The sequence below is a fragment of the Manacus candei genome, unplaced genomic scaffold (genome assembly GCF_025592945.1).
Source record: "Manacus candei isolate 608988 ecotype Guabito, Panama unplaced genomic scaffold, ASM2559294v1 h1tg000099l, whole genome shotgun sequence".
NCBI classification, from domain to species: Eukaryota; Metazoa; Chordata; class Aves; order Passeriformes; family Pipridae; genus Manacus; species Manacus candei.
Window position 1 is genome coordinate 196,769 of NW_026138147.1, and position 23,185 is coordinate 219,953.

The 23,185-nt window shown below is 51.9% G+C and overlaps 1 protein-coding gene across 1 annotated transcript; it reads left to right on the plus strand.

Moving 5' to 3' along the window:
- Positions 1–2,540: 2,540 nt before the first annotated feature.
- On the plus strand, positions 2,541–3,524 carry LOC127461285 (olfactory receptor 6F1-like). The gene has a single exon (XM_051768964.1). It carries the CDS (start codon positions 2,541–2,543, stop codon positions 3,522–3,524), a length of 984 nt encoding a protein of 327 aa, XP_051624924.1.
- Positions 3,525–23,185: the final 19,661 nt, after the last annotated feature.

The window sequence follows — 23,185 nt, forward strand, 5'->3', positions numbered from 1 at the left end:
TCATGTCTCAACCATTTCAGTGTCCTGAACAGGCCAAAGTCCACCCTCCAGAAGTCCAAGGTAGAGGTTTTATTGATCCCTTCCTTACTTCACCCAGAACTGAAAACTCCATCATTTCATGGTTGCTGTGCCCAAGACACCTCTGACCATCACATCTCCCAGCAGCCCTTCTCTGGTCAAATCTTTCATCTCTCTTGGCCAAGCATTATTCCCTTGCCAAGTCTCCCATCTCCCTTGTCCCCGTTCCCCTTGACCTTCCCAAATCTGCCATCATGTTGGGAGCAGCTCTCTGATGACATTCATGACTTCTGATTCTTTGCCTTCCCACAGATCAGCTGGGGGCTACTCAGTTCCTGTGACAGAAGTGACCTCACAGCTGGCACCCAGAAGGACAAGGAGCTCCTGGGCTGTTGGTCCCTGCCCAGTGCACCCAGCAGTCCTGCACCGCTCCTGAGGTACCTGCCTCAGCTCAGGCCTTCCAGCTCGTGCTCCAGAAGAGCTCCCGTAGGTCCTGGGACACTTTTCCCAGTCCCAGAGGGCTTCAGCTACCCCAGAGAATGCTGGAGCCACTGGTGGCCTCTCTGCAAACAGCTGACTCAAGCCCTGAATGTAGATTTTAGGAAATAGTGGAGCCCTCTGACATGAAGACTTCTGTGTACTCTCTGGAGAAGTCTTCCTTCCCAGATTCATGAATGTTCTTTGTGCAGTCATTTCCCAAACACATTTTCTACCAACAGTTTGAGTGGTGAAACATTGCTCAGAGGTTCTTCTCAGTTGGTATTAGCACATTTTATATCTCTCCTTCTTCCTCGCTTTTTTTTTCTTCCTCTCTATTTTTGATGAGCTCTCAAGGAAAAGATTGTTTGACTTGTGGGATAACTCAGATTGGAAGAGTTTCCTGTGCAATGGCCCTTGCACCAGTGTCTTCAATTGGATCAGGTGTGACTTTGGTCACCACTGTTCTGATTAATTCTTATAATCCACCTGACCTGTGGTCCTGCACGCCCCCTCTGGCATGTGTAAGCATCTTCCAACTCATTCAGGTTTACTCAGCTGTGCAGCAGAAGCTGCTCCAGGGATCTCTGAAGCGTCAGATTCTCCCCCCAGGACGGCAGTCGCCACATTTATGCCCCAGAAAAGGCCTGGGCACAGCAGGATCTGCCCATCTCCAGGACTGCCTGGACTTCCCTGGAGGGTGTCCCTGGGCAGGTCCCACACAGTTCAGGCCAACAGCTGATTTTGAAGGTGACTCAAAATTGTTGCTCCTTTTGGAGTTTGTTAATTTTTAAGGGTCTTGACTGAATTCAATCCCTTGGTTTCAAGCTGATGGGCTCTCTCAGACCAGTCTCTCCTCTCATCTGTGTGGACAATGAGCTGGGACCACTCAGGGACTAATGACTTCAGTGCTCTGGCTGCACATCAACACAGCTTTGTTTCATTGCTTCAAACCCACCATCCCCTCTCCTCCCCCTGGCATTTCAAATCACCCTGGTTTTGGAGCCATGTGCTCTGCTCCTCTCTGCCTAAAAGCAAAATCAAAAGATGAAAGGGAAAATGCCAGTCTTTATTGCACATTTTTTCTCATGCTTCTTTCTGTGAACTGTGAATTTTCATTTAAAAGCATAACAACTTAATTAATCGGAGATTTGAGACTTGAATAATGAGTTTCATCTCCTCCACTGCAGGCCCTTATGGAACTTGTTTTCTCCAGGCTCCCTCTGTAGTCAGTGGAGACAAGAGAAGGCTCTGGAGGCTGGGTTCTCCCAGTCTAAAACTGGCAGGCAAAGGAGAGGTTACAAATCTCTTCCTGGCACTGTTCTCTTGCTCTGCATTTGGGTTGGAACATTTGACAGCAATAGCAACGAGCAACTGTATGGCAACAAGTGCCTTTTTGTGCAGACGGGTGTGAGGTGGGACTCTGTGACACACTCTGTGGATCCATAATAAATTTTGGTCATTATTTAGAGTACTAAAAAGTCAAGTTATACTTGGTCCCTATTCTGCTCTCCCCTCTCTTTTCCTGAAGAACCAGAGAGCAAAAAGCTGTGGCAGAAAGCAGGGGATTGCAAAATACTTGATATTGCTTATTTTGGAATCAACAGATTCTCAGGGATTCCCAGTGCAAAAGGCCAACACTGAAAAGTAGAAACAAGAGCTTTAAACATGCAGAGTGGGTGTGATTTCATGGGTTAGCATCTGTGCAGTAGAAGAGAGGCTTTTGGCACAGAGGTGTGACAGATGTTTGCCAGAGGTCTGAGTGAGCCTGGAATTTCCCAGGAATGGGGTGAAATAGCCAAGAGCCTCTTCAGAATCCTCTGTTCTGGTGAAAGAATTCTTTGTGAGTATTTGGCAAAGTAGAAATAAGACAACAAAATCTCTGAGGACTCTGAGTGAAATGTGAAACAGAAAAATCAGGGTGTGAGAATTGCTTGAAGGACGATCTCTGTACTGTACAGGAAGAGTGCAGGCAATGAAAGGAGCAGAGAGGGAAGGACAGAACATTTTGTCCAGCCTGTGAAATTATCACACTTGGTTTTGCCATGTTCCTGTCCCGGCAGGATGAACTGAAATTCAGCATGGGAGCAGCAAATGAAACAGCAATTACTGAGTTCATCCTAGAGGGTTTCCCAGGGCTTGATCAAAGCCTGCAGCTGTTTCTCTCTGTGATCCTTCTGCTCATGTACCTGACAACAGTGACAGGGAATGCAACCATCATTTTCCTCGTGTGTGTGGATCACCACCTGCAAACCCCCATGTACTTTTTCATTAGCAACCTGGCGTTCCTGGAAATCTGGTTTACATCCTCCACAAGCATCAAATTGTTTGCCATCCTGAGTTCTGATCAGAAAACCATCTCGCTGAGCAGCTGCTTTGCCCAATCCTATTTCTATTTCGCCCTGGGCTGCACAGAGTTTGTCCTGCTTGTTGTCATGGCCTTTGACCGCTGGGTTGCCATCTGCCACCCCCTGCACTACGCTGCCACCAGGGAGCCTCAGCTCTGCCTCTGCCTGGCTGTTGCTGCCTGGCTCATCGGCTTCACCCTCCTGAGCTACCGCCTGCTCTTCCTCTCTCAGCTGCCCTTCTGTGGCTCCAACAGGAGCCCCCATTTCCTTTGTGACAACTCCCCCTTATTCAAACTGTCCTGCTCTGACACCAGCCTGCTTTGGAAAATAGACTCTGTTTTCTTATCGTGTGTCGTGCTGGGTTCCTTCTGTTTAACTCTGGCATTTTACACGTGCATCCTTTGCTGTGTTCTGCAGCTTCCAGCAGCCTCTGGGAGGAAGAAAGCTTTTACCACCTGCTCTTCCCATCTCATCACCTTATCCATTGCATATGGGAGCTGCATTGCTCTCTACATGTGTCCTTCAGCAGATGTTTCCTTGAAGACCAACAGAACTGTAGCTTTGCTGAACACAGTCCTGTACCCATTCTTAAATCCCTTCATCTACAGCCTTAGGAACAAGGCTGTGATACTGGCACTGAACAAATCCATTGCCAGTACAATAACAAAGCTTTCCCCCTAATCCTGATGCATTTCTGGACATAAATTCCAAGGATCTCTTCTCATCTGTTAAACAATAGCAGGGCATATGTGTGTGACCTCCAAACACGGATGCCTCAGGAGATTTGTGCTCTTGTCAGCTTGTGTCAGGTTAAGTGATAAGAAGCTCATCTGCACACACAGACAGGGCACTAACAGTGGGAGGAGGAGTAACTCAGTTAATGCTCTGCCCTGGCTGCTCCATCACTGCAGGGCCATCAGCTCTCCAAGAATCCATCTCCAAACAGAGAGAGCACAGAGGAACAGTGGCAAGTGACAACCCCAATGCCAGGCTCTGGGAAATGGACCCCATGTCCCAGCTCTTTCCAGGGCTGCCCTGGGAGAGCCATCAGCCCTGTTGTCCAGGTCTGAAACCCCTCAGTCACTGAGAGCAGATCCCCATTTGGCCTAGGGGGATTGTTGCCTTGGAGTGTAGGACACATGATGGGATGCAGGGGAAGAGCAGTTTTGGATAACACAGGACTGGAGGGAAGTTGAGGGGAGGACCCCAACCAGTGCAGTCTGTTCTGTCTTCTCATTAAACTTAACTTCCAACTCCTGTGTGAGCCAATTCTCTCTGCAAGAGCTCGTGAGCACGGGGGTGTGAGTGCAGCAACTGGAGGAGGAGCAGGGCCCTGAACAGCCCCCGTGTCAATAGTGCTGACAACGGAGCGACTGGAGCGACTGGACTGCAGGGTTCGTGTGTGTGGGCGCGGGGCTGGCACGGGGGGAGTGGAAGGCTCAGACAAAGTTATTAAAGAAGCCCTGCTGTTGAGTCACGAGGTACAGAAAGGATCCCCTTGCTTTCTAAATGCCTTCTCAGAGAGGAGCCCGAGTGTGGCTGGATCCAGTCTTAGCCTTGGGCTGTGTCAACAGTTTAAATTTAAGGAATTACAGAGGTGTGATTAAATAATTTTGTCTCACAGGTTTTAACGATGGCAGATCAGATGTATTTATATAAAATGAATTATTTATTATGACAAATGAACAGACAAGTGAACAGATGAAAACTCTTAATCAGATTTGTTTACTACACAGTGTAAAGACTAAAAACCTACTAGTAGGGTATAATACAGCATAAAGTAGTACAGTGCACTGTATCAAAGCAATTATATTAAAGCAATTATATCCGAACCTGCAAAAGAAACAAGCATTAAGAAGAGATTGATATAAACCACCATACGAGATAGCAGGCAGATCTCTCCTTTCACTTAACCCCAGGGGAGTGACCATGAAGAGGATTTGTGGATCTATGGGAGGTTGGGCTGCTTTTCCTTCCAAAAGGAGCATCACTCCAGTTGGAGGGAGACCATTGGAGTGGTCCATGTTTGGTGTTGGAAGTCCCATCATTGGAATGCTTTCATTTGAAGGAGTGGGAAACAGAACAAATCCAGCAGTTCCTGCTGTTTGTTATCAGTGTCACAGCCTGCATGAGCTTTCGGGGTGAGTTTCTCTTCCAAGGGTCAGGTGGCATTTGCTCTCTGTGTGTTGTATGGGAGTGGCCCTTAGGGGACATCACTCTGAATTCTTTCTTCTAAAATCGTGAGTTGCAAGGTCTTGTTAGGATGGCTGGCTAATCCGGGGATAAATAACCATGAAATATTAAATATTATTATATTTCTATTAAAAATACCAGAAACAATGTCCTGTAAACAGAAAAAGATAAACCATTTAATGCTTTTCATTATAGAGGTTCTGATTCTGTTGCAACTTTACCTGCAGCAGATTCATTGCTCACTGCACTGTCCAGGACAGGGGGTTCCTCTGTGTCCAGAGCTGTTTTATTCCCATACAGGGAATTTGGGAGTCTCCCCACGGAGCTTCCACAGCCACGTTGGGAGACAAAAGTCCTTCCCACTTCTGCTTGAGCAGTTTTTTGTCTCACGTCTGGATATACATCCAGTTTTCTGTCTGTTGAGGATATACTTGAACATCAAGGTCATTAGAGAAGCTAAAATAACAAACTTATACAATGGTAAGAGTGGTTCAGAATGTGGGAAATGTCCATGGGGAACTGATCCTGTGTTGGTGCCCATTAGAGTCCATAATCAGCCAGGATAATGGGCCTCGAGTGTCCATCAGACACAGGTACAGGGTCCCTTTGGTTCCATGTGGCCCCACAGTGTCACAAGGAAACCCTTTTGTTCCATGAGGTTCCACAGTGTCCCAATTGCCCTGATGATTCCATGAGGTTCCACAGTTTCCCAGGGTTCCTTGGGTTCCACAGTGTCACAATGGCCCCTTGATTCCAAGAGGCCCTGCAATGTCACAATGGCCCCTTGATTCCATGAGGTTCCACAGTGTCCCAGGGTTCCTTTGTCTCCATGAGGTTCCACAGTATCACAGGGTCCCTTTGGTTCCACAAGGCCCCACAGTGTCACAACGGCCCCTTGGTTCCACAAGGCTCTGCAGCTGAAGCACTGAGGCCTGAACAACATCCCCTGAGCCAAAGTTGGCCTCTGGATGAACCTTCCAACTTAACGTTATATTTATCCGCTCATTAGCTAAAACTGTGTGGAATCATCAGTGAAACATGTAGTATGACAGGACTATATCCGTGTGAGATATATTTGTATCCGCTCATTAGTGAAAAATATTTTTATTTGTCCATTAATAAAATACATATGATTGTCAGTGAAATATGAATGTATTTATCTTTCCGTATTTAGATCCTGGTCAAGGCCATGGCAGTCCATGTCTGACCTTGTTTGGCAGCAGATGGTGCACATGGAGTCTCCCTTGGTTTTCCCCTTAAGCCCTGGCCAGGCTTTGGGTGGAACCCAGGAGGAGAAGGGAGCCAGATGTTTTTCTGCACTCGTAGCTCTGTGAGCTTGTTTATTCAAGCACAGGAAAGCTGGACCCCCTCCCAGCAGAGATGGAGCTCTCCCCTACGAGTGGATTTCCCTTCCCCAGGAGGGGTTCTCCAACCCTTGGCTGTGACCGGGGCTCCCCCACTGCCGTGCGGGCCTGGCTGAGGGGAACGGATGAGGGGAACTGAGGATGCATCTTTTCTCATCACTCCAGGCGCTCTTTGTAGGAACGATGAGGTGCATTACTGAGCTTATCCTTTTGTAATTCTTTGCTCTTTTGCACTATGGAGAAATGACACACTTGTTCCTTAGAGTTGGTGTCTGTGTGTCTTGTGCTGTCCCTCTTCCCCTGGAGAAACAGGGTCCCCTGTGACACTCCAAGGGCTCATGGAACCCAAGCAATTTTGGGACAGTGTGGAACCCCATGGAATCAAGGGACCATTGTGACATTTCAGAACCTCATGGAATCAAGGGACCATTGTGACATTTCAGAACCTCATGGAATCAACGGGCCATTGTGACATTTCAGAACCTCATGGAATCAACGGACCATTGTGACATTTCAGAACCTCATGGAATCAAGGGGCCACTGGGACTCTGCAGGGCCTCATGGAAGCAAAGGAACTCAGGGACTCTATGGAAAGTCATGGAGCCAAGGAGCCATTGTGACATTGGTGGGCCCCACGGAACCAAAGGAACCCTGAGATATTTTGGAACCTCTTGGAATCAAGGGTCCATTGTGACACTGTAGGGCCTCATGGAAGCAAAGGAAAACTGGGCCACTGCAGAACCTCATGGAAGTAAGGGGCCATTTGGACATGGCAGGGCCTTTTGAAACCAAAGGAGCCCTGAGACATTTCAGAAACTCATGGAATTAAGGGGACATTGTCACACTGCAGTCTTAAGGAGCCAAAGGGACCCTGGGAACCTCATGGAACAAAGGGAGCATTTGGACACTGAGGGGCCTCATGGAAGAGGGAAGCCCTGCAGAGAGACCTCGACAGATCAGAGGGCTGGGAATCACCAACCACAGGGAGTTCAACAGGGGGAAGTGTTGGATTCTGCCCCCAGGATGGGGCAACCACGGATGGACAGACAGAGCAGGGAATGAGAGGCTGGAGAGCAGTGCCAGGAAAGGGCCTCGGGGGTCCTGGTGGGTGGCCAGTTGGCCCTGAGCCAGCAGTGCCCTGGCAGCCAGGAGGGACAACCCTGTCCTGGGGGCATCAGGCCCAGCACGGCCGGGCCAGGGAGGGGATTGTCCCGCTCTGCTCTGCCCTGGGGCGGCCTCACCTGCACCATTGGGGCAGTCTGGGGGGACACAATAAAATAAAGACATTGAGCCCTTAGAGATTTTCCAAAGGAGGCAACGAAGATGGGGAAGGGCCTTGAGAGGTTCAGTTTCTAAATCAGCAACACTTTCAAAGATCTGTTTATGAACGGACAGCAAGATCACGGAGGAGCAGCTCATGGCTGGCGTGTGTAGGAGCCCAGGAGAGCAGGGGCTGATGTGAATGTGTCACACACCCACAGCCGGAGGGCTCTGGAGCCACCCAGGGACTGCTGGGCAAAGAGAGAGAACAAGGTGTGAGAGGAGCAGGGGCGGTTCGGAGATGGAGCAGCGCTTTCCTGGGACAAACATCCCTGTTCCAGTCCCTGCAGACACAACAACCAAGGAGCATCAGCACAGAAGTGCCCCCAGCGAGCGCGGGCAGCGCCTCCGGGACCCCTTTCCCTTCCCGCCCTTGTTTGGGGAGGGTCCGGCGGGATTTGGGGGTCCTGGGAGGAAACCGCAGGGGGAAGGGCTCATCTGACTTCTCCTCCTTTACGTTCACGGCCAACAGGCGCCAGGGGCGTCCCGGGAGGCTGTGGGGGGTCATGAGGGACCCCCAAAACTCCCCAAGGTCCCCAAATCCCCCCAAAATCCGCCGCCCTCCCCCCTCCCCTCAGCGCTGCCGCTTCCCGCCTCCCACCTCCCATTGGCAGCTGCGCCCGCCCGTCACTGCGCTCAGCCAATCACCACCCGGGAACAGGGCTGGGGGCGGTGCCTTGGAGCCGCGCCATTTTAGCCGTTTCTTTGACTAAAACTCCCGTCCTGCCCCGCGGCCCCTTTGAGCTCCGCCATTGTCACCTCAGGGCCCCCCAAGTGTCCCCAGGGCCCACTCGGGACCTCTAAATGCCTCCTAAGCCCTAAATGCCCCCATGTTGATCCCCTCGAGCCTCCATGGTGCCCCCACAACCCTTTCCTACCCCCTCATGGCTGGGCTTCGCAAACGAAGATGTAGGAAGGCTCTATCCACATTTATTACAGGCACACTGGTGGCTAATGAGGCCAATACGAGATAGACATATCTGATTGCAAAAGGCACAGCAGAAAGACTCCTTAGGTGGTATATTCTGCAGGACACGATTCTTTCTGCGCTGTCTCTTCTCCTTGAGAGTGATCCTGCTGCGTTCTCAAAGGAAGCAGCAGCGTTATAGATGGTGTATCTCCAGACCTCCTGACTGGAGGCCAGAGTAGACCAGCGATGGAGATCAATGTGGCCAAGGTTGAGATGTTGCTTCAGGCAGTCCTTGTATCTCCTCTTCGGGGCTCCTCTCTTGCAGCAGCCCGTGGCAAGTTCACCATAAAGCAGGACCTTCGGGAGGCGGTGGTTGGTCCTTCACCCTGGAGACGTGCCCTGCCCAGCTCAGCTGTGTTCTCAGCAACATGGCCTCAATGCTTGTGACTGCTGCCTGTTCTAGAACAGACGTATTGGTCACATCATCTGACCAGGGGATGTTTAGGATTGTGCGGAGACAGCGTTGATGGAAGTGTTCGAGGAGACGCAGGTGGTGGCGGTGGATGACCCACGGTTCGGACCCATATGAGAGAGTAGACAGCACAATGGCTCTGTAAACACTGATCTTGGTACTTTTCTTCAGGTGTTTATTTCGCCAAACTCTTTGATGGAGCCTTCCGAAAGCTCTCGATGCCTTTGCTAACCTGTTGTCTGTCTCTCCGTCAATCTCACCGCCCGAGGAGATGAGGCCACCCAGGTAATTAAACTGCTGGACTGATTTGAGCTCTGATTGGCCAATGGTGATGTGGGGATGATGGAAGCCTTCCTGAGGTGCTGGTTGATAGAGAACTTGTGTCTTCTTCAAGCTGACGCCCAGCCCAAAGAGCTCAGCAGCCTCAGCACAGCAGGATGTTAAACGCTGCAGAGCTGCCACTGTGTGAGCCACGAGGGCGGCGGCGTCAGCGTAAAGCAGCTCCCGGACAAGATGGTTTAAGGTCTTAGTGTGGGCCTTCAGTCGCCTTAGGTTGAAAAGGCTTCCATGGGTACGATATGGGATGTAGATCCCACCTTCTTCATCGAGGTCTGCCGTGGCCCTTTGGAGCATCCTGCTGAAAAAGATTGTGAATAGGGTTGGTGCAAGAACGCAGCCTTGTTTCGCACCACTGGATATTAGAAAGGGCTCAGAAAGTGCATTGCCATATCTGACTTGGCCGTGCTGATCCTCATGGAGTAGATGATCATTTTAAGGAACTTGGGGGGACAGCCTAAACGTTCTAAAATCTGCCACAGACCTTTTCTGCTCACAGGATCGAAAGCCTTGGTGAGCTCAACAAAGGTTCCATGGAGACCTTTGTTCTGTTCCCTGCACTTCTCTTGCAGTTGTCTGAGAACAAACCCCATGTCTGTGGTCCCCCTGTTGGCTCTGAAACCACACTGGACAGGCCTCTTTGGACACCTGGCCTCAAATTCCACAGCAGGTTTTATGCTACGGATGGCAAGCACTGAACTGATATTTGCCAAAAAAGGACCGAATAATCTTTTCCCAAAGACAGATTCTCTTTTGTCACTGATCTTCTTGCTTATTCCAAGAAAGACTGCATCACCTAAGCTACCAAGACAAGCCATGAATCACAGAATCCTAGCAAAAATCAAGAACTAACAGCAAAGAACAGGGATGGTTTGGTTTAGTGCTGAATGCCATGGGTGTAAACGGCAGGTCTGAGATGAAGAAGTTTTTTCCCAGTTTAACCCCCTCACCCCCTGTCCTATTGTGACAGGCCCTACTGAACCCTTTGCCCACATGTTTCTAAGAAGCTGCCTTGAAGTACTGGAAGGCCCCAAGGAGGTCTCCCCACAGGCTTTTCTTCTGCAGGCTGAAGAGCCCCCACTCTCTCAGCCTGTCTCCATCCCAGAGGCGCTGCAGCCCTGGGATCCCCTTGGTGGCCTGCCACGACCCGCGGGGAAAGGAAAGGGATCGGGCACTGCAAGAAGGGTTCGGGACACAGCAGAGAGTCTCGTGAAGCAATGCCAAACTTTATTGGGGAAACAGTAACTTATATAGGGTAGGTTTAAGGGTGGAGTTTGGGCTAGGGAGGAGCATAGGACTGACAACTCAGGGATGAAGGTGATTGGACAATTGGGTAAGGAGGGGAGGAGCTTGGGTGTAACCAGGGAAATGGGCCAATGACAGCTACCTCTGCACTGCACCAAACACTAACCAATGGCAGGCAGAGGAGCGGGAAAACAGGGAAAAGGCGGGAAAACTGTGAGGGGAAGAAGGAGACAATATGGAGGGTGATTTTAAAAACAACAACTGGGGTACACACAACCATATAACAGTATAACAACAAACTGGGGAAAACTGGGGATAACGAGAAAACTGTCCAGTCCGGTACAATGTCAAATCCAGTAAATAAAAGTCCATTTCGGCGAGGTTGTGTCTTATCCGGTGTAAAGTGTCTCATTCAGGGCTGTAGATCTTGCACCAAGCTTGAAACTCTTCCCATTCGGCTCTGTGTTCCCCAACATCTCCCCCTTCTTTGTTTTGTTGCACAGCAGCGATATTGGCAGTGATAGAAGCCATCAGCATTTTTCTTAAACAAAAAACTAAACAAGGTAAAATGGTACACAGAGAAACTAAACCAAAAAGGAATATCAGACATAAGATAATAATTTTTCGGGACCAATTAGGTAAATTTGGTAATTTTAGCCAATCGAAGAGGTTATCGAGTCCTTCGCTTTTGTCCTGATGAATTTCGCGGACCAGGCCTTTTAACTGGTTAATACTTTGGTGAATTGATTCAGCATGGTCCGAGAAATTCATGCAGCACATCCCCTCAAATTCCTGGCACCCGTGACCGTGTGCCAGGAGAAGGAAATCAATAGCTGCTTGATTTTGCAGACTTACCTCTTTTAACTTCTGGGTATCCGCCAGCAGGCCCTCAATCGCCCGTGTTGTTGTGTTCGCCTCCTTGGTTAACCAGCACCCAAGGTGTGTGAGCAGAGAGAGAGCATGTGCTGTCCCTATCCCAGGGATAGGGAAGGATGCCCAGAAGTTTTTCACCCTGGACCAGATGTGAATGTTTGAGTCACATTCCGCTGGGAAGGGCAGAGGAGTGGGCCAATGTTGTGGTCTCTCAACATTCACATGTGATACAGGGAGAGAATTTTGGGGCCTGATTTGTGGGGGTGTGACTTTTGGTCCAGATCAGAGTTTAGGTAAATCTGGGGGGAATCTCCAATTCCGCTTTACCTGCAGGGACCTTTTAGCCTCATTTTTTGAGAAAACAAATTGATTTTCCAATTGAAACTTCGCCGGGTTGAATAATGCTAGTTTTCCTACCGTGCAGGACCCCCTTCCGGGTAGGCCCGAATACCGGGCCACGCCCGATCTCTGCACAGTAGGAAGTACCCTTTTGGGAGGCGCATATTTCTGGGAACGTGTTCTGTTGGTGTGGTGGTGATTATTGAGTTGTTGCACCACGGCGAAGCGGTCCCCCGGTAAATGGATTTGGAGGGGGTCACATCGTGGGGTGTAAATAAAACTGGCTGGGTATACCTATGAAAAATAACACAAGTCATCGTGGGTAAAGAACCAAGGAGGTCGATTTCTTGGAATGGGATGTCAACAAAAGTAAGTGCTGCAATCGCTTGTGCCAAGTTGGGGGAATTGAGTGGAAGGGGTCCTCTGACCCGCGTTTGAGATACAAACATATCCCATTCAGCTGGAGTGATTGGGATTCCTACAAGGCATGTCCTAAATGGACTGCCTGCGCTGGTCAAGGCCAGGCACAAGTTGTCCGTGCCGGTGGCCTTGGCCAGCGTTACCCATAGATTTTCTGCGGGTTGACTCATCCACTCCCGCAGAGGTGTTGCGTTGCAGAGAGGGACGAGTCCGAGGATGACAATGTTGGAGATCACGAGGAGCCGAAGTAGATACATGCTGGTTTCGGCGCAACTCAGTCCTGGTGGATTTTTACTCTTCTGGCCGGGACCCACTTTGGCCCGTCTGGACCTGAAATACACGCGTAGCCCTTCCCCCAGGTGATCAAGGGGAAAGGGCCCGTCCATGTTTCGGTTAGCGGGTCCCGGTACATGATTTTAGCTTTCTGAGAGGTGGTAGTGATGGAACTTGATTTGAAATGGCGATCTGCTGGACTTCTGTCTGTGTGAGTGTCTTGTTCCTCCAGCATATTCAAAAAATTTAAAACATACATAATTTTGTCTAATTTCTCTTGGGGGGACAGGCCAATACTCCCCCTTTTTTTTTTTCAGCAAATTTTTAATATTTTGGTGGGCACGTTCCACTATACCCTGTCCCGTGGGATTATGAGGGATCCCGGTGGTATGGTGTACTCCCCACTGTTCAAAAAACCGTTTCGTGTCCGCAGACACGTAGGAGGGTCCGTTGTCTGTCTTTACTTGTTTCGGGACTCCCATCCTCGCAAATGCGGACAGAAAGTGTCTTTTTACATCACGGCTCTTCTCACCAACATGCGCGGTGGTTACGATCATTTTTGAAAAGGTGTCAATAGACACGTGCACATATTTTAGTTTGCCGAATTCAGGGATGTGCGTAACATCTGATTGCCAGATTTCTAACGCCGAAAGTCCCCTCGGATTGGTTCCCTCCGGGGCGACTGGCGTGACAATCTGACAATCAGGGCACGTTTTTAAAATTTCCCTCGCTTGTGACAATTTGAGGCCAAATTGTTTTTGTAGCGACTGTGCATTCTGGTGGAAGAACTCGTGAGAAATTTTTGCTTGTTGGAATAAATTGGGAGTAACCACCATACCTGCCAGATGGTCGGCGAGTTGGTTTCCCTCCGCCACAGGACCTGGTAGAGCGGTATGTGACCTGGTGTGGACAATGAAGAAGCCAAATTGCCTGTTTTGAATTAAAAATAACAATTTAGTCAGGAGTTCAAATAAGTTCTGATTAGATACGTCTTTTAGATAAGAATTTTCAATTCGCTTGACCACACCAACAACATAAGCCGAATCTGAGACAATATTAATTGGTTCACCACTAAAAATTTGAAAAGCTTGCACAACTGCTGAAAGTTCCACAATTTGGGGAGAACCTTGTACTTTGTGTATATCATGTTGCCAATTGTCTTTTTCTCGCCAAATTACTACCGCATTGCCAGTTCTCCCAGAGCCATCGGTGAAAATGGTTTTTGCATTTTTTATTGGTAGATCTGATTGGACAATTTTCAATTTCAACGGAATTTGAATCAATCTCTGAATAAATGGGCATGCCGGGAGGTGGAGCCGAATTTCTCCCGGGTAACCCCCGATGGCAATTTGAAAATCAATGGAAGTTTGCAGCAGTTGTTCTAAGTGTTCAGAAGTCAACGGGAGGTAGATCAAATCTGGCTCCTCACCGCTGAGTTCTAAGCACCTAGTGCGGTCTTTAAATATTATCTTGCCAATCATCTCTGAGACGGTGGTGATCGTCTTACCGAATTGATGCGGGAGGAATATCCATTCCCACAGACAGAAGTCCTTTTTATCACCAGTAAATTGACCTAGAAGGCCGAGAGGCTGTCTTTCTTCTCTGATAATTACTAAGGAGGATGGCAGTCCCTCTATCCTCCTATGTGATTGTCTTTCGCATATCTTCTTTTCAACAGCGGACAAGGTTTTTATCGCTTATGATGTTAAATGACGAGGGGAGGACAGGTCAGCATCTCCTCGGAGCAGCTCAAACAGTGGGTGCAGATCACCGGTTGTGATTCCCAACACAGGTCGGATCCAATTGATCGCACCCAGTAGTTTTTGGAGGTCATTCAATGTTTGGACTCACTTGTCAATTTCAATGGCTTGAGGCCGGATGGATCTCTCGGTAATTTTGAGTCCCAGATACCTCCAAGGTGCTTCCCTTTGAACCTTTTCAGGGGATACTTCCAATCCTTTATTTTTTAGAGCCGTAATAGTTGAATTTAGTGTTTCGTCTACTGCCAATTGGGATTTGGCGCAAATCAACACATCATCCATGTAATGGAAGATGATTGATTGCGGGTATTTTTGCCGAATTGGACGCAACACCTCTGCCACATACATCTGGCAGAGTGTTGGGGAATTTTTCATCCCCTGGGGAAGCACCTTCCACTGGAACCTGCAGTGAGGTTCGCAAGCGTTGATGGCAGGGACAGAAAATGCAAATCGGACCGAATCAGCCGGATTTAAATATATTTGGAAAAAACAGTCCTTGATATCAATGACCACTAGGGGCCATTCAGCAGGGAGCATAGATGGTGACGGCATTCCCTGCTGGAGGGCTCCCATTGGTTCCAGGACTTCGTTAACTTTTCGCAGGTCCTGGAGAAATCTCCAGGAGCCTGAGAATTTTTGTATGACGAACACTGGAGTGTTCCAGGGACTGGTGGAAGACTCCAGGTGTCCTTTGGCCAATTCCTGATTCACTAAGTCATTTAGAATTTGCAGCTTTTTACGAGGTAGGGGCCACTGATCAACCCAAACTGGCACATCCGTTTTCCAGCTCAGTTTGGGGAGCTGCTTCACTTCAGTGACCCCACCTAAAAATTTTCTTCTGGAGACAGGGTTCTCAAAGAGAGCTCCCACTGCTCCATAGCGTCCCGTCCCCACAATGTGATTGGTATGTTTAAAATGTACGGTTGGAGGGATGCTGGTCTGCCCTCGGGCCCATAAACCGTAAGTACCTCTTTGCTCCTAACTGGGTACTGGGTTCCCCCCACGCCGCTAACTTGCACGTAGGCTGTTCGTGCAGGCCACCCGTGTGGCCAGTCTCTGGAGGCGACGATGGTGACGTCCGCTCCCGTGTCCAAGAGACCCTCTACTTTGACTCGCTGCGGATGTTTCGGCTGTGAATAATAAATTAAACAAGTTAACAGAGGGCGAGAGGACTCGACTGTGGTTGACCATAAGACTTCTTTGTTGTCCTTCCTCCTCTGCTCCTCGTCAACGGACAGCACGCGCAGCAAGTCGTCCATAGAGATCATCTTGGCCACGGGAAAGCGGTCCTCCAGCTGCACAGGGGGGGTGTGAACATATAAACAGACAGCGATGTTATTGCTTGTAAGCCCAGTTAGGAGAGTAGGTACTACTATAATTCCCTTATCCACTGCTGAAAAGTGTGATGTTATCAGGTAAGTATCGTCAGGGTCAACCGTTGTTGAGGGTTCGACTCTGGCAAGTTGCTCATACGAGCTGAGGTGAAGGGAGGGATGGACGACCGACAGGATAACCCAGGGGAGTGGAGAACACTGTCTCGCCACCGGGACCGGGTCAGGGAGCGGCCGCTGAACTACGGGGTAGCTGGGCGCGATGGCTGGCGCAGGATCGAGCGCACGTGGGGGGCAACTTGTGTCATCGCACTCCCCCGAGCGCTCAGCTCCCCGTTTCCCGACGGCCCACACTCACATGACCGAAGGTCCGGCAGTGACGAGAAGGTCACCCGCTTTCACAACCTAGGTGAACGCCGCGGAGTGAGAGGCTCACCATTGATGTTAGTGAGGGACCGGCAACTAGAGGTCCAGTGCCGTCCCTTCCCGCACCTGCGACATAAGGTATTAGGTAAGTCAGGTGTTGATTGGGACAACTTAGGACAATGTTTTTTAAAGTGTCCCTTCTCCCCACATTCAAAACAGTGAGTGGGACCAGAAAACGCAGCAGCCATTAGACGTGCTTTATGGGAGTTTGATCCTATATTTTTGCACGCCTCAATCATGTCCCATAGAGTGGGATCTTTTAAAAGCTTAAGAGCTTTTTGGCAGTCCTCATTAGCCTTTTCGATGACCAATTTGTTAAATAAAATTTCCTGGCATTCTTTTTGAGGTACCTGCCTGGCAATAGCCTCTTTCAGCCGAGTTATAAATTCAGTAAATGGTTCTTTTACGCCTTGATTAATCATGGTAAAGGAGGGGATCGGCACATATGCGTCGACCACCTTCTTTAGGGCTTCTAATGCCAATTCTTTAGATTTATCTAATAATTTAGGGTCTAATCTTGCTTGATCCCCTCTACAAGCGTAGTCTCCCTCCCCATAAAGCATGTCAATGGCTTGCCGTGGGGGGATACCTCGCCTCTCCATTCGGTCGTTCACCCAGGCCACTCCTCACTTTTTCCACTCCGCCTCAAAAACTGAGGCCTGTACGGTCGTCAGCAACCCTCCCATCACACCCCGGATGTCGAACGGAATCAGTGTATATGCTAGGAAAAAGGATTCAAGTAATCCGAGGGTGAAAGGGGCGCCCAACCCGTACTCCACAATAGCTTTCTTAATGTCTTTTAACATGGGGTACGAGATTGGACACCATTCTGGTGGTTTACCCTCTTCGTAATAAACAGGGAAAGCTCGTAAAAACTCTACGTCTTGGGCGGAGGCCACCTCCTCCCAGAAAACTCTCCAGATGTCTTGGGGCATCGGATGGTTCTTCCAGGGAGCACGGCGCCCAGTGATAGTTAGTATGAGAGTGCCGGCGGGCGGAGTAGGCCTCGGTGGCCTGGGCCTTATGGGCGCGGCCATCTTGCCAGATGTTGACTTGGGCCTTTGCCCTTGCCCCGCCCACTGCACCCCGTGACTTCCGGGAGGGAGATGGTTCCAGGGAGGAGACTGGAGTGGCGGAAGTGGGCGTAGAGGAGGACACGTCTGGGGAGGGGCTCCACGCGCACGTATACGGGGGCGGAGGCGGCGCTGTGGGTGGAGCTACAAGAGCCCGCCTCCGCTTTTCCCGCGTTGATTTTTCCCGCGAAACCCGGGGCCCCGCCTCCTCGACGCCATTTCGTGATCGACGCGATCCTCTTTTTCGCGCCCTCCCGCCATCTTGGGACTCGCTGTCCGTGTCCCTCCCGCCATTTTGTGTGTTGGAGTCGATGTTCCTCTTCTCCCTCCCGCCATCTTGATGGGAACTCGCAGTGTCTCTATCCGAGTGAGAGGTGTCCATGTCCGTGTTCTTAATGTCTTTATCCATGTGTGTTTTGTTTTCTTCTAATAACTTGGAGGATGCAGCTTCTTGGGTGTTACTGCTGTCATTCTTGTTCATCATCTGGTGCTGAAACACCATCAGAACAAGCCTCCAGGCAATAAGCGCCTCTTTAGCAAGCCGGTCACCCTTGCCGCTCTCTCGCCATAGTTGGAATCCGATGGCTTGCCATTTATCAAATGTGGTGTTATCATTAACTTGATGACCGTGACGGTCAAGCCATCTGGCGAGGGCTTTCGCCGATTTTTTATCCAAAGGGTGACCGTGCTCTATCACAAAGTCCTTGAGGCGGCGATAAACAAATTTCTGGGAGGTGGAAAGTGTGAGCCCCATGCTGTTAATTAGGTTCCTCAACACTTCCAGATGTTACTCCTCCTTTTTCAGTTTGAATTATGGGGGTGAGGTGTTGGGTGAAGGTGTTGGGAATGTCCCCTGCAGCTCACCTTTCTAGGCGTGCGACCCGTGCGACTTCAGAAGTCCACAGCCGTCAGCTTTGCAGAGGAGGGCCGGCGGAGCAATCTCCCCTCCTGGAGATGCCTGAGCTCAACTGGTGACACAGGAGTTCTCCTGATACAGGAGACCTCTACTGTGCCCCACGTTGGGCACCACTTGCCACGACCCGCGGGGAAAGGAAAGGGATCGGGCACTGCAAGAAGGATCCGGGACACAGCAGAGAGTCTCGTGAAGCAATGCCAAACTTTATTGGGGAAACAGTAACTTATATAGGGTAGGTTTAAGGGTGGAGTTTGGGCTAGGGAGGAGCATAGGACTGACAACTCAGGGATGAAGGTGATTGGACAATTGGGTAAGGAGGGGAGGAGCTTGGGTGTAACCAGGGAAATGGGCCAATGACAGCTACCTCTGCACTGCACCAAACACTAACCAATGGCAGGCAGAGGAGCGGGAAAACAGGGAAAAGGCGGGAAAACTGTGAGGGGAAGAAGGAGACAATATGGAGGGTGATTTTAAAAACAACAACTGGGGTACACACAACCATATAACAGTATAACAACAAACTGGGGAAAACTGGGGATAACGAGAAAACTGTCCAGTCCGGTACAATGTCAAATCCAGTAAATAAAAGTCCATTTCGGCGAGGTTGTGTCTTATCCGGTGTAAAGTGTCTCATTCAGGGCTGTAGATCTTGCGCCAAGCTTGAAACTCTTCCCATTCGGCTCTGTGTTCCCCAACAGTGGCCTCCTCTGGAAGTGCCCCAAGAGGTGCGTGTCTCTGCTGTGCTGAGGAGCCCATGGAGCTGCAGGAGATGCCAGGGCTGGCAGGGGAATCCCCCCAAGCCATTGCCATTGTGGGCGGGTGCGTTGCAGACAGCCAGAGGAGCCCAGAGCTGGAGGCAGCACTGCAGGGGGGTCTCAGCTGAGCGGAGCAGAGGGGCAGAACCCCCTCCCCTGCTGCCCACGCTGTGGGATGAGCCCAGGACACGGGGGGTTGTGGGCTGTGAGCTCCCACTGCTGGCTCCCATCCTGCTTTTCATCCCCCACTGTCCCCATGGCCTTGGATGCAGGGCTGCTCTCCATCCCTTCAGCCCCGAGCCTGGCCCTTGAGATCTGGGGGCATTTGACACCCGCTGGCCCCTTTGATCCCCTTTCCATCCCTCCCAGAGCACAGGGGAGGTCCAGGTGCTCCAGGGGCTGCCCCGTGTGCCCCCTGTCTGTCCCAGCCCCCAGCAGGGACATTCCATGATGTCCCAACCTGCACTGCTCAGGATGCACATGGAGGGGGTGAAGGGGATCTCGTGTGCAGAGACCCCCAGGAGCCCCCTGAGCCTCTCTGATCATGGTGGGGGTGAAGTCAGAGAGGCACTGGGTGTGCAGGGGCTGGAGAAGGAGGGGACAGGGACATGGGAACACACCCATGGAGATGGGAACACACCCATGGAGATGGGAACACACCCGTGGAGATGGGAACACACACACAGAGATGGGAACACACACATGGAGATGGGAACACACACGTGGAGATGGGAACACACACGTGGAGATGGGAACACACACACATGGAGATGGGAACACAGACATGGAGATGGGAACATACACGTGGAGATGGGAACACACATGTGGAGATGGGAACACACACACATGGAGATGGGAACACACACACATGGAGATGGGAACATACACGTGGAGATGGGAACACACACATGGAGATGGGAACACACACATGGAGATGGGAACACACACAAAGATCAAGCAGAGTAGCTTTGCTGAAGGGATTTATTGATCATTCAGGGGAAATGGCCCTGGGCTCTGAGGGAAATCAGGGGGTTCTTCCAGGGATGATCATCTCCTCATGCCGCTGGAGGGGGACAGGGCACGGGTGTCACCACCAGTCCTGAAAGACAGAGCCCAAAGTGTCACCCCCAAAGGCCACTGCAACACGAGAGGGGCCTTGTCCTGACCCCTCTCCCTGCAGGCACTGCTCACCTCAACGAGTCCTGATTGCACCCAAGAGTTTCTTACGAAGAAGACCCACCTCATCCTCAACCACAGGGGGCTGGGGACAAAGGCATGGTTAGAGACACACTGGGGGGCAGTGGGATGTATTGGGAGCCTGGGGGAAGAAATGGGATCCTTGGGGAAGGTGCACTGGGGTATACTGGAGCAGACTGGGATAGCCAGGAGTGTCATGGCCATGTGAGGCAAAGACCTGACTCAGGCAGAACTCCTGGTACCCACCTGAGCCGTCATCAGGATCCCAACGTCCACCAAACCAATCTGGAGAGAGACCAGGAGCCCTGGCTGGTCACTGGGATGTCCCCGGTGCCAGCGAGGGATGGGGGGACCAAAGTGTCCCCCAGTTCCCAGACTGGATGCCCTCCAGTCCCCCCGGCCCACTCACCTCCTGCAGATCATTTTGGGTTCCTGCCAAGAGTGCCTGGGCAAGGAGAGCAAAGGGTTGCTCAGGATTGGCCCCTGTGGGGCTGGGGGAGGCACACGGATGTCCCCAGCCCCCCCAGCCCAGGGCTGCCCCCGTCTGAGGGGGAAAATCCCTTCTGCTCCCCCCAGTCCCACTGCACCCAGTTTCACCTGCAAGCCCTGTGCCTGCAGGGCCCAGGGTGGGGATGGAGACAAGGAGAGCCAGGGGAATTCAGGGCCTGCAGGGAGGGTGGGGGGACATCAGGGGGGACCCAAAGATGCTGAACTGGGGGGAACTGGGGAGCCCAGGGGACTGGGATTGGGGTGTTGAAGGGGCACCGTGTGGGATGCAGGGGAGGGGAAAGGAATTCAAGTGTAGGGATGGGGGGACTGCAAGGGAGAGGCTTGGTGGGGACAGGAGGAGGAGGATGGAGGAGGACAAAAACGAGGGCACTGGGAGATGGTTGGGAGTGGAGAGTGAGACAAGGAAAGGTCTTGGGAGGTACCAGGGCAGTGGCCTGGGTGAAAGGCAAAGGTCTGAGGGGAAGACGGAAAGAAAAAGTTTGGGAATGATCAGTGGGAGGATGTTTGGGGTCCCTGGGTAGGACACAGAGCAGATCCTGGGGAGGAGATGCCTGAGGGGACCAAAAAGGATGGGACAGGAGGCCCAAGAGGGTGGGATTTGGGAGCACCATAAAAAGAAAGAGGTGGGGGCCCTCCCAGCAATTGATAGTGGCCCTCCCTTGTGAGGGACCTCCCTGGTCAGGTTCCCTGAGCATCTGGGGCTCTGGGCAGAGGGAGATTTGCAGTGGAGGTGGAGTGAAGAGGGGGAAGAGTGGGAGGGAGCATCTGCAGTGCCCAGCACTGGAGGTCCAGGAGAGCTGAGGATCCCCTGGACTGGCAGAGGGAGAGGCCAAGGCAAGGAGTTTTGGGATCACAGCCATGATTCCATCCTGCAGCAGAGCTGCTCTCCTGCAGACAGGAGCATCCCCAGCCCTGAGTCCACGCCCGTGGCATGGGGGCCTCACCTTGGCATCTGCTGGGGGGCTCAGCAGGATGGTGAAGAGCAGGGCCACGCTGAGCACAGCGACCTTCATCTTCCTCTGGGCCTGGGCAGCGCTGGCTGAGGCTGCACAAGGGCAGGAGCACATTTATCCCTGCCGGGACTCCTCCCTGCCCCCTCCCCGAGAGCCCCCGGGGCAAAGCCCGGCTGGGCACAGCCCCCAGCCCTGGCCACAAGCCCAGCCCTGGCACAGAGTCCATCCCGCCTGCGGCACCCATCCAGCCACCTTCCCCGGCATCCCTCCAGCTTCCTGCACGGGGCAGCTGCCCCTGGAAGGGCCCAGGCCCCTGGGGGTGCCAGGGGGGTGGGCAGGGAGCTGAAAGCAGCTGCATACCCTGTGGGGACAATCCCACAACAACACAATCCATCCTCCCATGTCCTCCTGCCCATCCCTTCCCACAGCTTTCCCTCTGGGACACCCCAGGGCTGAGCCCAGCCCCAGACTTGAAGTGTCTGATTAGTTTTCTCACTCCAGCCCCATGGGGAAAGGAGAGGGCTGGCACCGACCAGGATCCAGGAAAGGATCCCTAGGTGGGAGAACAGTGGGGGACCTGGGCAGTGGGAACAGCCCCGTGACTGGGATCTCCAGGCACTGGAGGCACTGGGGAGCACTGGGCAATGTTGGGCACCTGGAGACAAGGGGGAGGCTTGGGGAATTGCTGGGGTGTGGCAGTTCCCAGATCCAGCCCACCCCATTTCCCAGCACTGCAGGCCCCAAATGGGTCCAGTCTCCAGCCCCAGAGCAGAGCCCAAGGGGAAGATTCTCTGCCCTGGCCCTCCCTGTTCCTCTGCAGGCCATTTCTCTTTCCCACTCTGCTCTCATGAGTCCCATTCCACGGTTCAGTCCTTTCAGGGGGGCTGTGCCCCCTGAAGATGCTTTTCAAAGCCCAAGGGAGGCTTCCACTCCCCATTCCACTTTTGCACTGGCCAGATGGGACTGCTAAAGGGCAAGTGAGCCTTCCTGAGCAATCCTTTGCTCTCCAGTCACTGATCAGCTGATGGAAGGGAACCAGGAAGCCCCGGTGGGTGTGATATTGTCCTTGGCCATCTGTCAGAGTGGCAATTGGCACATTGGTTGCCCTTTGATCCCACACAGCCCAGGAACCCTCAGGGCCCCTTTCTGAGGCTGGGCTGACCCTGTTCCTGCTCAGGGGATTGATTTCTGGGGTTGGTTACATTTCCTCCCTGCCTTGAGCAGGGTCAAAAGTCAGAGCAGCCCCTCTCCTCTGCCCAACAGACACTGGAGCAGGAGTTCTCCTGCACAAATGCTTTTGGCCTTTGCTTTTCCTTCCAGTTTCTGGACCTGAGCTTCCAGTCTCCAGGGAGCTTCCCCATCCCACTCCCTCATGGCCAAGCCCCAGTCCCACAGACAGAACCCCAGGCTGACACGTGGGCTGTGCCACCAGAGCCTTTCCCTGGAGCAGGAAAAGGTCAGCTCTTCCTGGCTGAGACAGTGGTCGGTAGGAGAGGGGAAGACATCCTTAAACGCTGGGACATGTGCTGAGACACAGCCCCGAGGGAGGCAGTGGGGTTCCCACTCAGCTCCTGCAGCTGACTGGCCAACCCACCTGCCCTGGGAGCCTCCCAGCCTGCCCAGCTCGTTAACCCCAGGCTGTTGGCACATGTTCAGTTGGTGTCCAGTGCCCTGCC

Excerpts from the sequence above, each read along its gene's own strand:
- LOC127461285 (XM_051768964.1), top strand. The coding sequence starts at position 2,541 with ATGTTCCTGTCCCGGCAGGATGAACTGAAATTCAGCATGGGAGCAGCA.